The 13,876-nt window shown below is 37.1% G+C and overlaps 1 protein-coding gene across 9 annotated transcripts in view; it reads left to right on the top strand.

Annotated features, from left to right (window-relative positions):
- The window catches only part of LOC123873151 (uncharacterized protein CG43867), a 386,310-nt gene that overhangs the window by 314,308 nt on the left and 58,126 nt on the right, over nucleotides 1-13,876 (top strand). For all 9 annotated transcript variants that reach the window (XM_045917862.1, XM_045917867.1, XM_045917864.1 and 6 more), the window contains one exon: nucleotides 1,577-1,639. In XM_045917862.1, the coding sequence (XP_045773818.1) occupies nucleotides 1,577-1,639 (63 nt within the window). The remainder of the gene's footprint in view (nucleotides 1-1,576; nucleotides 1,640-13,876) is intronic.

Genomic DNA, 13,876 nt, shown 5'->3' with positions numbered 1-13,876 from the left:
CGCACGCATTATACTCGTACCTACGTTTCCTAGATAAATTATACATTTTACCACAAAAATACGTTATATTATCTACCGTATTCGTTCGTACTTTTACTTTGCTTTGACGCACGATGCATTTGAAAGTTGAAACGTTGGATTTTTATTTGTGAATTCGTTAGCTGGGAAGGGAACAGACGTTCGGCAAATCCAGGATCGAATGTTATGTTTGGCGGATTCCTATGATTTTTACGTGGAAACTTTCTTTTGTATTTCTATTTGATTTCATATCGTGTTTCGATGCTTGGAGAAATTTTTACTCGAATTTGAATAAAAGTTGGATATTTGATAGTTCATTTGAATAAAATTTGTTCTATTTTATAAAAGTAGAAACTGACTGACTGAATGAAGACTGACCATTGATTTAGGAGAAACGTATGGGACGTGTTATCAACGTACCTATAGCTCAAACCACTGGATAAAGAAACTGGAGACTTTACTTCTGTAGATCCTTACTAGTAAGGACTTAGATATTTTTTAATCCTAGAAAATATAAGATTCCTGTGGAACAAAAAAAAAATCGCTCGAAAAAACAACAAGTACAAGCTAATTCTATGTAACTTCGTTTAATTTGCTATAATTTAGCTTTATACTTACTTGATGCACAAAAAAGAAAATAATAATTTTTGGTGCATCAAATAATAATTAAGTATCATTAAAAAAAATATGATAAATTTTCCACATATTCTTGAACAAACCTACCTTTACCAATTCTTTACCAATCTCCATACAATCAATAGATTGGTTAATAATCTAAAGATTTTCTATATTTAGAAATTGTAAATTTTTTCATGTGAAAACTTTGTATAAATTCAAGTACCAGGGTCATAAAAGCTTCGGTGCCCCTTTATTTCAATTGAGTGAAATCTTGTACATCCTCGCCTTACATATTATATTATCCTCACCCGCCAAATAAAACCTTTAAACACAGCCTAATGCCTTGCTTTGCATACGTATATCACTATGGTACAACCACCCTTTCGTCGATTCGCCTCCCCATGCCTCTACAACCGCACAAATACTCTCTCTTACATAACAATAATACTATTCCTACAGCCTCCCTGACAAATAGATGTACTTTCTATACATTGTTATATGTATAATGTATATGGCTACGCAGCAGACCACGTGGTTCAATAAAATATGCGCGGGCTTTTCAGCGCCATCTAGCGGGTGGTGCTAGAACCACGTTGCACGCTGAAAACAACCGCCTGGTTTTTGAAGAAGTTGCAGTTTCAGCGCACTCTGTTTCATGTTGCAGCTTTACATTACGAATAGATGGCAGCACAAGCTACGTAACAGAATGTAAAGTGGAACTTTTATGAATCCTAGAGCCAACCTAGAGCTAAGATTTTCATTTCTTGCGGTTAGCTGACCAAGAATGCAATTTTCATCTGCATTCTCGACATTCTGCAGTGGATTAGGTACATACAAAATAAATAACTGTCTACTTTTATATTATTAAATTATTCAACTATGTTAGATAACTAAGCACTAATTAAAAAAGATTTTTTAAATATTATTTTCTTTGTTTCAGCTCTCAGAGCTCGAGCAACGGGTTCTGGAGGCTGAAGGACGGGCAGAAGAAGCGGAAGATAAGGTAAGATTGGTTGCTAAAATTCTTACTAATATTCGGTTCATCCGCGTTGGTAACTAACTTTTGCGTAGCCAGCTTCGAAATAAAATTAATAGGCTTAATTATACTTACTTCGTCTGTTCGTCAGGTTATTCAAGAATATTTTATCCGGATTCGTAACGGAGTAAAGTTAAAATTACGTCGTTTCGTATTAACCACTTACAAGTCACGAAATATTGATTTTATTTTGTAGCTGGTTACGGAAAATAGTTACCAACGTGGATGGAATAGGTTCTACATAATATGTAGCTACTTATACACGTTAGCCAATGCGCTCGCGGCGAAAATTCGCAGTGCGGACTTATTCTTACTGGGCCACTTGACTACATTTGCCGCGTGTGGCCAGTAAGTACTAGCCGGCCTGCTTAGTTTTGCAGGTTTTCATACAAACATCAAAGAATTTTGGCACTAATCACAAACAATTGCCAAACACATAGACATACCAATTTTCGCTTCGCTCAGCCAAACACGACACGCCATGACGAGTAGGTACTTACTATAATTCAAATAAAAAAATGGTACGTTCGCTGAAGGTAGCTTAGAATAATTGTCGATTATCCAGACTCAGAGGAATGGTAATAAAATTAGTTCTATTCTGTTTTGAAACTTAGTGTTTTTGTTCCAAAAAATATAAAGCTGCATTTTAGGGTACTTATTATGGGAACGTTTTCAGCTATATTTCACGTAGATATAAAATTAAACTTTGTACGAACAGCAATAAATCAAAACCAAACAAAAAAAGGGCAGTTACGCAATTCATGCATCACACATTACTTAATAAAATATATAGCAGAATCATAATGACGCATCATGCTTTATAGGGTTCCGTACACGAAGGGTCCCTGCGGGACCCTATCAGATACGTGAAGCCTTCGCTGTCCGCCTGTCCATCTGTCTATCTGTCAGCGGGCTGTACCTCGTGAACCGTAAAAGGTAGACAGTTGAAATTTTCACAGAATGTGTATTTCTATTGCCGTTATAACAGCAATAAAAATTTCAAAATGGCCGAAATGAAAAAAAAGTGTAATTACTTGTACGATGGTACGGAACTTTTCGTGTGCGAGTCCGACTCGGACTTGCCAGTTTTTTATTGTAAATCTCAACAATTTCACAAAGCCCGGCATGAAAAGGCTCTAGAAATCCTTCAGAACTACAATAGATGCAAGTCAGGAGGGTCGGCAAAACCTTTATAATCTACACTGTTAATCGTGACCCTAAAAGTTCTGCGAACCTTCGTCAATGAACTGCCAGAGCTTTTTTGTTCTCTTCTCTAAAACTTCAATGCTTATTATTGTATAATATTATGTTCTTTGCAAAATGAAGGAATATCTATTTATCAAATACACGATAAAAACTAAGAGATAATTTTTGAAAATTCGTCCTCTTAACGGGTAGTAAAGTTTGGAAGTTCGTAATTATTTATTAAAGTTACAAATGTTTTTAGACTTCAGTTTATAAATATCTGATGCTAAGAGGTATACCTCACCATTGATGGCGGAACCACTCTTTACTATAAAACTATATAAGTAGATAAGTTAGAAACTACTATACTTACTTAGGTATCGTGTATCAACTTAACGTATTTTTAACCCCCGACCCAAAAAGAGGGGTGTTATAAGTTTGACGTGTGTGTCTGTGTATCTGTTTATCTGTGTATCTGTGTTTCTGTCTGTGGCATTGTAGCTCCTAAACTAATGAACCGATTTTAATTTAGTTTTTTTTTTGTTTGAAAGGTGGCTTGATCAAGAGTGTTCTTAGCTTTAATCCAAGAAAATCGGTTCAGCCGTTTGAAAGTTACTTATCAGCTCCTTTCTAGTATTACTGTAACCTTCACTTGTCGGGGGTGCTATAAATTTTTAATTTACCCTTGTAAAACCAAGTTTCTCTTAAGTTTAGAGAGAGTTACAAAAAATGACTCCAATAAAAAAATCGAAGCCAACATTTAAAGAAAATTGATACAATATTTATTGAAACAGTTAGCACTTTGGTTAGCAAAAAGGTCACCCCTCATGGGTAGCAGTTGTTAACGCTCGCGACAACGGCTGGGGGTCCGTTTGGGGATTATTATTTGAGAGGGGTCACAATTTTGGTGTACGAATTGCAGCATAAATTAATTTGCGTTATGAATTTACGGTTGGGTCAAAATGTTACAAAACTTAATCTTAATTTGGTTTTCAAAAATTTAAGGTATGCTGAATAAATAGAAATATAGTATACCTAAGTAGTATAAACAAATAGGAACTTAGATACTTTATCATATAAAATATATTAGTCCCTAGACAACTCAATGACTTTTACGAAAAATTACCTGATCCTAGGTATTGAACGATTTTTTAAACAACAAAATAAGAAAAGTCAAAAATAAGTCAATTCACAATTCCTACTATTAACTACTAAATTATTAATCGAATTAATTATCGAAAAAAAACCGGCCAAGGGCGAGTCACACTCGCGCACCAAGGGTTCCGAACCTACTCGGGTATTTTTCCGACATTTTGCACGATAAATAAAAAAAAACGGGAAGTATTCTATAGGTTTTCGTAACAGACATGACAGACGGACAGACGGGCAGACCGACAGACAACGATTACACAGATCCTTATTTCATGTTGAGGTACGGAACTCTAAAAAGAAGCATAGCTAGTTTTATTTTCATTTCTTTCTCTAAAGCTGCCATTGGTTTTTCAGATCTAATCAAATGAACGCCGATTCATTATCTCGACGCAATATTTTAACATTTTTTGTTTTTCCGTTTTATTTGCTAACGCTACGTCAGGAGAGCTATGCTATGCACACAGCAGCGCCGATGCTCTCCGGGATCGCGTCTATTGATTTTCCGATTGCACAACTATGACTCACTCAAAAATTATGTTAGAGAGATTAAACTTTTAAAAATATTGTTGCCAACATAAGCACTTAAGAGGGCTCTCTCCGTCACTCGTTTCCACTCGTTTCATACAATCGTAGTTCCAATTTCATTTGAATATTAAGCAACCAAAGTCCATGAAATTTTGCACATATATTCTAGAAACTAATATCTATGTCTGTGGTTTTCCAGATTTCTGTTAAAATATTCGGTTTCAAAGTTACGCGGTCTTAAAATTTTCATACAAATCTTTAAGCCCCTGTAATTTTAAAACTACATATTTTTAGAAAAATCTAAAACACCACAGACACAGATATTAGTTTCTAGAATATGTCTGCAAAATTTCATGGACTTTTCATGGACTACTTACATAACTTTAAGAATTACTCTTGGTAAAAATCCTAATTCTAACTTTGTATATGGACTTCTTTGTACATATATGCGTACAGTAAAATTATTACTTATCGGATACACTGATAACTACCGGGACCAGCGCACAGTGGCTCAACGCGCAACGAGGGAACGGAAAAACCAAATTCGTCCTCCAAAGTCGGTCACCATCCAGTTACAGGCTTGGATCAATGCAACCATTACTTGACCAGTGCAACCAACTTGATTGATATTAAAATATTCTATCACGATTCATTCACAATACCTCTGAAAATCCTTCACTTTTATTCTAACTTTGTTATTTGTTTGCTTTGAATTTTCTTTTCAAAACTTGTGTTAGATACACCTACGTCACAACTTGACCCAATTAAAGTGTTTGTTTTGGATTTGTAACCTAGACCTTGTCTAGAACAACAGGCGTAGGTACTCTAAAGCCACAGTAGTCTAAATTTAGTTGTAAAAACTTAAAACCTGACTCCTGAGAATTTTCTTCTTCAAACGTCTTGACTCTTGACCTAGTTTCGAGCTTTAAAGCTCTTAAGCTCTTAAACTATCTCAATTTCTTTCTAGAATATGGACCTAGATTTGTTTCTCCGTCCATTCAATTTAGAAGATTGCTTAGTTAGTATTTGGGAGCATATGAGTGGCATATAGACCGCATAGGCCATATTTTCTATCGTGGAAAAGCAAAGAGTCCAAACGCGATTTTGAAAAACCTAAAAAAACGTTAATCCACGAAGTCGTGGTCAGACAGGCAGACGGACAGACAGACAGACAACAAAGTGATCCTATAAGGGTTCCGTTTTTCCTTATGAGGTACGGACCCTAAAAACGATATTTTTCTAGGACACTTGCACATTTCTAGGTTTACTTATCATTATTTTAACCGCAAGTAAGATTGTAAGATTGTAGTCAGCCAATAACAACCTGCAAGTCATCCAACATTATGTGATCAAAATAAAATCTGATATTACGAAACATGATCATTCATGTAATGCCCCTACAGTTATCTACCCTCCATTCGCCTTGACACAAATAAACAACCTACCAATATCTACACACGACTCTAGCGTATATTTATATGCAAATAAATCCCGAAATCCCTTTCATAGACAGGCGATTTTTTTAGGGTTCCGTACCCGAAGTGTACCAACGGGACTCTATTACCAAGCCTCCGCTGTATGTCCGTCTCTTCATCCGTCTGTCCGTCTTTCTGTCCGTTCGTCTGTCCATCCAGGCTATATCTCAAACAGCAATTGTAGAATGAGAGTTGAAATTTTCACAACGTACATTTTCTATTGCCACAATAACAACAAATGATAACAAGTGTAAATTAAAATTTATAACACCCCCGACAAGTGAAGGTTACAGTAATAACTAGAAAAGAGCTATATATATAAGATAACTTTTAAACGGCTGAACCGATTTTCTTAGATTTTAGCTAAGAACACTCTCGATCAAGTCACCTTTCAAACAAAAAAAAAAAAAAAACTAAATTAAAATCGGTTCATTAGTTTAGGAGCTACGATGCCACAGACAGATACACAGATACACACGTCAAACTTATAACACCCCTCTTTTTGGGTGGCGGTGGTTTTAAAAAATCAAGATGGCGAAATTAGTAATGGCCGCCATGGTACATAGTGTTTTGTACGATGGAATGGAACCCTTCGTGTGTGAGTCCGACTCGCACTTGATGGGTTTTTTATCAAAACTCTTTGCCAACAGAAATCACCCCTAGTAGCTGAGTAGCCACCCCTTCAACGCATGCGCGCAAACCAACTTCACGTTGTTATAAGAAACCAAGCTTCATACGCGATAACTTCACGCCTAAACTGTATATATTCTTTAATTTACCTCTTAAATAAAATACAACGCATCCATACAATCCGTCTTAAATAAAAAAACCTCATTTATTATATGAAAAACTGTTTAGAAAAGAGTTCTTTATAATCGCACGGGCGCTTAAGGAGAATAATAGAGATCGATAGGATTCTCTTTAATTATTTGTGTTAGCGTCGGTTCCGTGTTAATAATAAATACGTAATAAGGGCCTAAGACTTTACAGTACAACGAATTTTTGCTAATTTGCTTCTAAGTGTTAAATAGTCAGTCAGTTTTAGTGTTGATAATGTCGAAGTCATTGAAAGCACACCGTTTGAGTGCGGAGTTTGCTGAAAAGAGAAGTCAACAGATGAAGAAAACTGATCCATCGGGCATATAGCAGTCGCCTGTGAGTACTTAAGTAATCAAACGTTTATTGGGTTTTACGTCTCTTTCCGTGACATTTCTTTACTCTATACATGTGGAAGAAGCCTAATCAATACACTCTATTCTATACATATTATACACGACTATGTAGGGTTACCTAAACATAAATATTGAAAATGTGGCAACGTAAAACAGTAACCTCTAGTTATTATAGTTTGCACCTAAATTGTTTTCCTTAGCAATGTGTTATTGAAAATTTTATTTGTTAGATGTCTTTACATGTTTTGGTTATACTTAATGTGGGGCATTAACCTAGATTTAGGTTATGTTAGGGTGTGCTTAAAACGGCACTAATATTATGTACCAGTCCGTGATATCAAATTATGTTCAGCAATGTTTTAATAACCAAAGTTTGCTTAGTTTTATCCATACTTAAATAGTAATATTATAAATGCGAAAGTGTGTCTGTCTGTCTGTATGTCTGCTACCTTTTCACGGCCCAACAGTTTATCCGATTTTGACGTTTGGTACAGAGTTAGCTTATATCCCGGGGATGGACATTGGCTACTTTTATCCCAGAAAATCAAAGAGTTCCCACGGGAGTCCTAAATACCCATCCGCTTGATGATTTGCATGCTTGGAAGCGAGGTAGCTTGCGTCCCTGCAATTATTGACATAGGCAACTTTAAATCCCGGAAAATCAAATAGTTCCCATGGGATCTTTAAAAACCGAAATCCACGCGGACGAAGTCGCGGGCATCCTCCAGTTTTCCATATTTAAGAAGCTGTGTAAACTCGATTAGATGCCATTTGACATAGGTGTTTGTTAGGTAAAGGGCAAACCTGAAAATTATCAGAGATCATCCATCTAAGCTCTAGTTTAGACAGATATGCCTTTTAGCCAGCGCTATCATTATGTTTAATGGTATATAAACCGTCATGTTTCACCAATAGGTAATGCAGTTTACGCATGTTCTAAAACATCTTTCGACTTATATTATGTATCTAAGTTTTTTCACGAAGTTTTCCTTCACAGATGCATGTACTTAATGTGTATATGAACTTTAAGCATTTTAAAAGATTTTGTTTTTGATTCTTCGCTCTTCTAGAATCACCGATTTGTTGGCAATCTACGTTCTTATTTTTTTATGGACCACCACACCTCTAGCTATGACTAAGTGTTTTTTAGTAAGATTAAGCAAGCATCAACCATACTCACATAGGTACCTACTTGCAGCCGATTTTAACTATCGACTGCCCAACAATGGGAGTGTATTGTTTCAGTGTTCATGTATGTATGTATGTATACTTATTGTATATCATCGCGAGTGATTGGCTATAATTTTTTTGAAAAAAGTTCAGTATGGCGCCTGTATGGAACCATTTTCAAATGTGAAAAATTTTGCTTATTAAGTAGATCGTTTTTTTACCGGGCAGTAATCGGTGTTTTTTAATTTTTTTGATTAAGACTTGATGCCATTTCCTCCATAGGTACCTACAGCAAAATGACAAAAAAAAAACATAAAACGCTTTTCTTTAAAGAGACCTTTCAATCTTCGACCGTAAAATACTTACAATAATCTAAAAATTATATCGTCATTAATCTTGTGGTGTGTGCCAAAGCTAGGTTAGAATAATAAGAAGACCTAGCTAAACTACTAGTTAGCCGGAAAAGTAGGACGTGCTAAGGAAATATGAATAATCCAAAAGGGCATTTATAAATGTCAGCTATTACTGGCATAATGTTAGTTTATAGTTCATACCTGCGCTATGAATTCATTATTTATGTTAAACGGTAGATTTTACTTGTGGTTTTGATATTGGTAACATTAGTGCTGACCACTGAAATTGACATAAAATGAACAAGTAGATACACTGGAAGAAGTATTACGTTACGGAATGACAGTTATTTTTTGTTGGTTCGAAGCGCCTTACCGAGTGCACCAGGAATCCAAATGGACAATTTGATCGCGATTTGGTCCAAACGCGAATCGAACTAACTGCGAAAAGGTCACTTGGACTAAATGAGAATTGGACCAATCGTGCCCGAACGTTTGTGCCAAATAGTCTTTGTGCTGACCCTATGTTGACAGTTGTCTCATTTTCAATTCAAATTGCTTCAAAAACAGCAATAGCAAGTCCACTGTGTATAAGTGGTCAGTGCTGCTAACCTAAACCATGAGCAAGCTAAAGTGGCAGTGCACAGTCGGCAGGAGCCGAAAAGTCCTAGAGGAGAGACCGCGAACTACCTACCAGTGAGGAGCTGAGCGTTGCATGAGCGTTAAACAAGAGAGATTGTACCGACTGACTGAAGTCATTAGAACATTTAATTTGCTTGATAATGGATCAGTCTTTTTTATTTTATTTATAGACTAGCGCTTAGCTGCATCAGATCTACTGGCAAGTGATGATGCAGCCTAAGATAGAGCGCGCTTGCCTAAGATGCCTATATTCACTCTTGACTTGGAGGTATTAAAAGTGGAGAGGAAATCTGATGCCAGAAAGGCGTTGCATATCCTAGCGGTCCGAATTAGAATCGAGGAGGCAAATCGTACTAGGTGACCGTAAAGCAAGGGCTAAGCATCATCTCACAGTTCACTGTATGTATTCAGGCTGTGGTAGTAGTGTATCTAGTAGTATTTAGTAACACATGACCAACATGGCGTCGCCAGCTGTTGTCCTGTGCGCATGCGCGGAGCTTTCCCGCCATGGCGCGCCGAGGAACAAAGGTGATTGACTGGCTAGGCTAGGACCCGATTGTAAAATGTAGTCTTATCTGTACAAGGCCAGGGTATATCTCACCACTTACTACTAACAATGTAATTACTTATTACTTTTAGGCTTAGTCTCCGCTGCGGTCCAGACCAATCAATGAGACCAATCTTTAATCTAAGCTTTTAATCCAATTTTAGCGCCAGTCTGGCTGATTATGGCCTAAACCCTTGTTATGCTAAGAAGAGACAGTGCTCAGTAATGGACCAGCAAGGAGTTGGGATAATTGTAAATAATTGTAATCACACTTCACACTAATATAATAACGGCGAAAGTCTGTGTGCACTGTGTAGGTATGTATGTGTTGTAATATGTGTGTATGTTTATCACTCTTTCAGGCAAAATTACAGGATGGATTTGACTGAAATTTAGAATGGAGGTACATTTTACTTTTATCCCGGAAAATTTTGATTTCCCGGGATAAAAAGTAAAATATTACACAACAAAAATAGTAGTAGGTACATACGTTTTTGCATTTTCTCTTATTAAACGATTCACTTTCATCATAAGATTCCCCACTTTATTATTAGTCCTACTTCCACACATCGTAGAATCAATGTTGTCTCTATGGTGAGTCATAGTGCAATAACCTACCCTAAACCATCATACTATCTACTACGTACACAGAATAGAGAAAATTATGGACGTAGCTCTCGCATACTAACTTAATAAAAATGACTCTAGGCACCTTTATTCGCAATAACGCGCGAAATGTTTAATAATAAAATTCCACAGACAATTTCAGACTTGCCTTTACAAGTTTTTAAAAAAAACTATTAAACTAGCGAATGTTATGAAAATGTTTAAAAAGCGTGGATTTGACTCGCACTTAACTCTAGTAATTCGCGGAACTGCAATTTTATGTGGCATAAAAAATTGAAATTGAATTTTTAAATTGTAAATTGAATTAAAAAATTGTAAATTGAATTTTCGGAGAAACAACCAGCGCTAAACCGCTGCGAGATAGTGCGGGTGACGTCCTCGTGTGCGGACCGGCCCCCCGGCTCATACACCGATTGCCATCTCGATATGTCGCGTTCTATAGTTATAGGCTAGATCATGGGGCTAGTAGGCTATGAAACGACTAGGTCTTTGATTATACGTCATCCCTAGCCTAATATAACAGATGTCGAATTAACGGACCTCGATAGCTCAACCGTTGAGGAGCATTCAAACCCCACCCGTTGCACTATTGTCGTATCCACTCCTGGCACAAGCTTTACGCTTAATTGGAGGGGAAAGGGGACTGTTAGTCATGATTAGCATGGCTAATATTCTTTACAAACAAACGGACATGCCGAGAGTTTCCTTACACTAGTTAGTATGCTTTTATAGTCTGTGTCTACAGACAGACCGATCAGTCGACGGATTAATCGCTGCAATAAACAGACGGAGGGATTGAAAGCCGGGGATTTAGATATCCACGTTTTTCGGATCTATTGTTTACTTTCCACTCAAAAGCTTTATGGACTAAAAAACCAACGAGCAAAATGTTTTCAATAAAAAATGCAACGTTTTCTGCTTTCTGGCACTGGAAAACGTGTTTTCCCCAAAAGGAGGATGGAAAAATAAATTTTAACCGGACTTTGGAAAGGGGGAGGTTTTTAATACAATTATTATACTTGCTACAGTAACTTACTACTTTAGGTACTTACTTTGAGATTGTAGTATTTTGTTTTTTTACATCACAATAGCAAGATTTCTAGTGGGCAGAGAAACTCCCTGCCAGAATCTTTGTGCTCTCTTCATCAGCATCTTTTCATCATCCAACCTTAAGTGACCTAAGCGACTGCGAAGCGGGAACATCAGCCGCGCGGCGGCCGGCGCCATGCACACAATCCACAACCAATACACCTGCACGTAGGTATAGATTCGCGTCGTGCACGCTCCTGCATCCCGCGTATCCTTTCTCTCCATTGCTACTCTGTATCTATTTTATTTCTGTTTTATGTCACATCTTGAAGAAATAAAATAAATAACATGGCCCGCAAAGCACAGAACTCTTAATTAATTACTTTATCATTATCACATATCCAATGGATAGGCACATACTCGTAACATAGCATGTCATGGCCGTAATAATATTGTTGTGTAGGTAAGTACGACTTATGATACTCCTAAAGCCTTCATCATCATCAAGTTCTACTACGGGTCTACTCTCAGAGGAGTTTAGGCCACAGTCTACCGCGCTGGCCAACTAGGTACTGATTAAAGCCTTACTTAACTTTATATTATTTTAAGCTTCTCTATCCATTGTTTACAGAAAAAAATCAACTAAAATTACTTATTCTGAAGCAGCTCGAGCTCGTCTTCAATGCTCGTGACAAATTTACCAGTAATTACGCTCGTGACGGACGGACGGCGACGTAAGACGAATATAGATAACTTGTTGATATTGCGCGGACACTCGACGTTTCCTGTGAGCTGTGACAATTTTGGACGTGATTTCCTGTTTGGAATTTCTTAGACGAAGTGACGTATTCGTGGATTGAATTGTGTTTTAGGGTTCTGTAACTTCGAAGAAAAATTTTGGTCTGGTGGGAGGCTTCGGCCGTGGCTAGTTACCACCGACAAAGCTATGGCGCAAAGCGATTTAGCGTTCCGGTACGATGCCGTGTAGAAACCAAAGAGGGTTTAGTGAAACTTCCATTACCACTTCCAGACCTAGAATCATGAAAGGCAGATAGCAGGTAGGTATGTCGTATAGTAAACTGTTAATTTGTGGTTACATCACAAAAAATATGAAGTGTTATTTCGAGAATGATGATACGGAACCTTTTGTATGCGAATCCGACTAACACTTAACCGGTTTTTTGTTTATGTGATGACCTGTCTGGCGCATAGATCCCGAATTCGATTCCTTTCGCTTTCATCATGTATACCTATCAGTGTAAGACATCTGACGCCACGTCAGGGCATAGAGACTATAGCTGGTAACTTTGACCGCTTAGATTAAGTGTGTTAAATATCCCATGGATATTTTATATTGTAAATAACGGGTAGGTAAGTATATACCATGATTAATTTGTTGTGTTTTTATCCCATGGATATCTCCTCTTTGAATCATTTGTGTTATTTATCCTATGTCCGACCTTAAGTATGTAAGATGCACAAGATGTAAGCAGGATTTCAGGATGTAATTAAGCTGTCTCTGTGTCAAATTTTGCCAAGATCGTCCCCGAAACAAACACAAGTTTAGTCTTTCACTAGTATGGAAGTATGGATTATTAAGAACTAGCTGATGCCCGCAGCTTCGCCCGCGTGGATTGGTCAGATCCCTTGCAGCATCAGGATTGAGGAGTTGGAATCCAAATTTTTTATAAAACAATGTCGCAAAGTTCCTCTATCGATTAAAAAAGAAACGACGCAAATCGGTTCAGAAATCTCGGAGATTTCGGTGTACATAGGTAGAAAAACACAACTCCCTTTTTGAAAGTCGGTTAAAAAAGTAGCCTATGTTACACCCTGGTCAATCCTCTACTTGTCTGTGAAAATCCCGTCAAAATCGGTTCAGCCGTTCCAAAGATTAGCCTTTTCAAACAGACAGACAGACAGACAGACAAAAATTTTAAAAACGTGTGATTCAGTGTTGGTATCGTTCAAATAACCATATGAGCTTAATATGAGGTAGTTATTTCGAAATTACAGACAGACACTCCAATTTTATTTATTAGTATAGATATGGCACATATCCACACGTTGGATTGGACGCACCGAAATGAAAACTTTCTCTTTTTTGGAACACACAAATAAATAAAATCCGACTTCCAAAGAAATCTTTGGATTATTATGTTTATCTTTTTCTGCCTCAAAAAACATAAGGTGCGATTCGGACACAATATTCTCTAAATGAAAATGCTTTTAAAACTTTACACTTGCCGATTTCTCACTAAGAGCAAAAACTTTCAGCCACAAAAAGGAAAATACAACTTGAAATTCTTGCACCAAAAGACATTAGGGAT

The sequence above is a fragment of the Maniola jurtina genome, chromosome 16 (genome assembly GCF_905333055.1).
Source record: "Maniola jurtina chromosome 16, ilManJurt1.1, whole genome shotgun sequence".
NCBI lineage: Eukaryota > Metazoa > Arthropoda > Insecta > Lepidoptera > Nymphalidae > Maniola > Maniola jurtina.
Note: the sequence above shows the minus strand (reverse complement) of the source record. Positions and strands in the feature narration are given on the sequence as shown.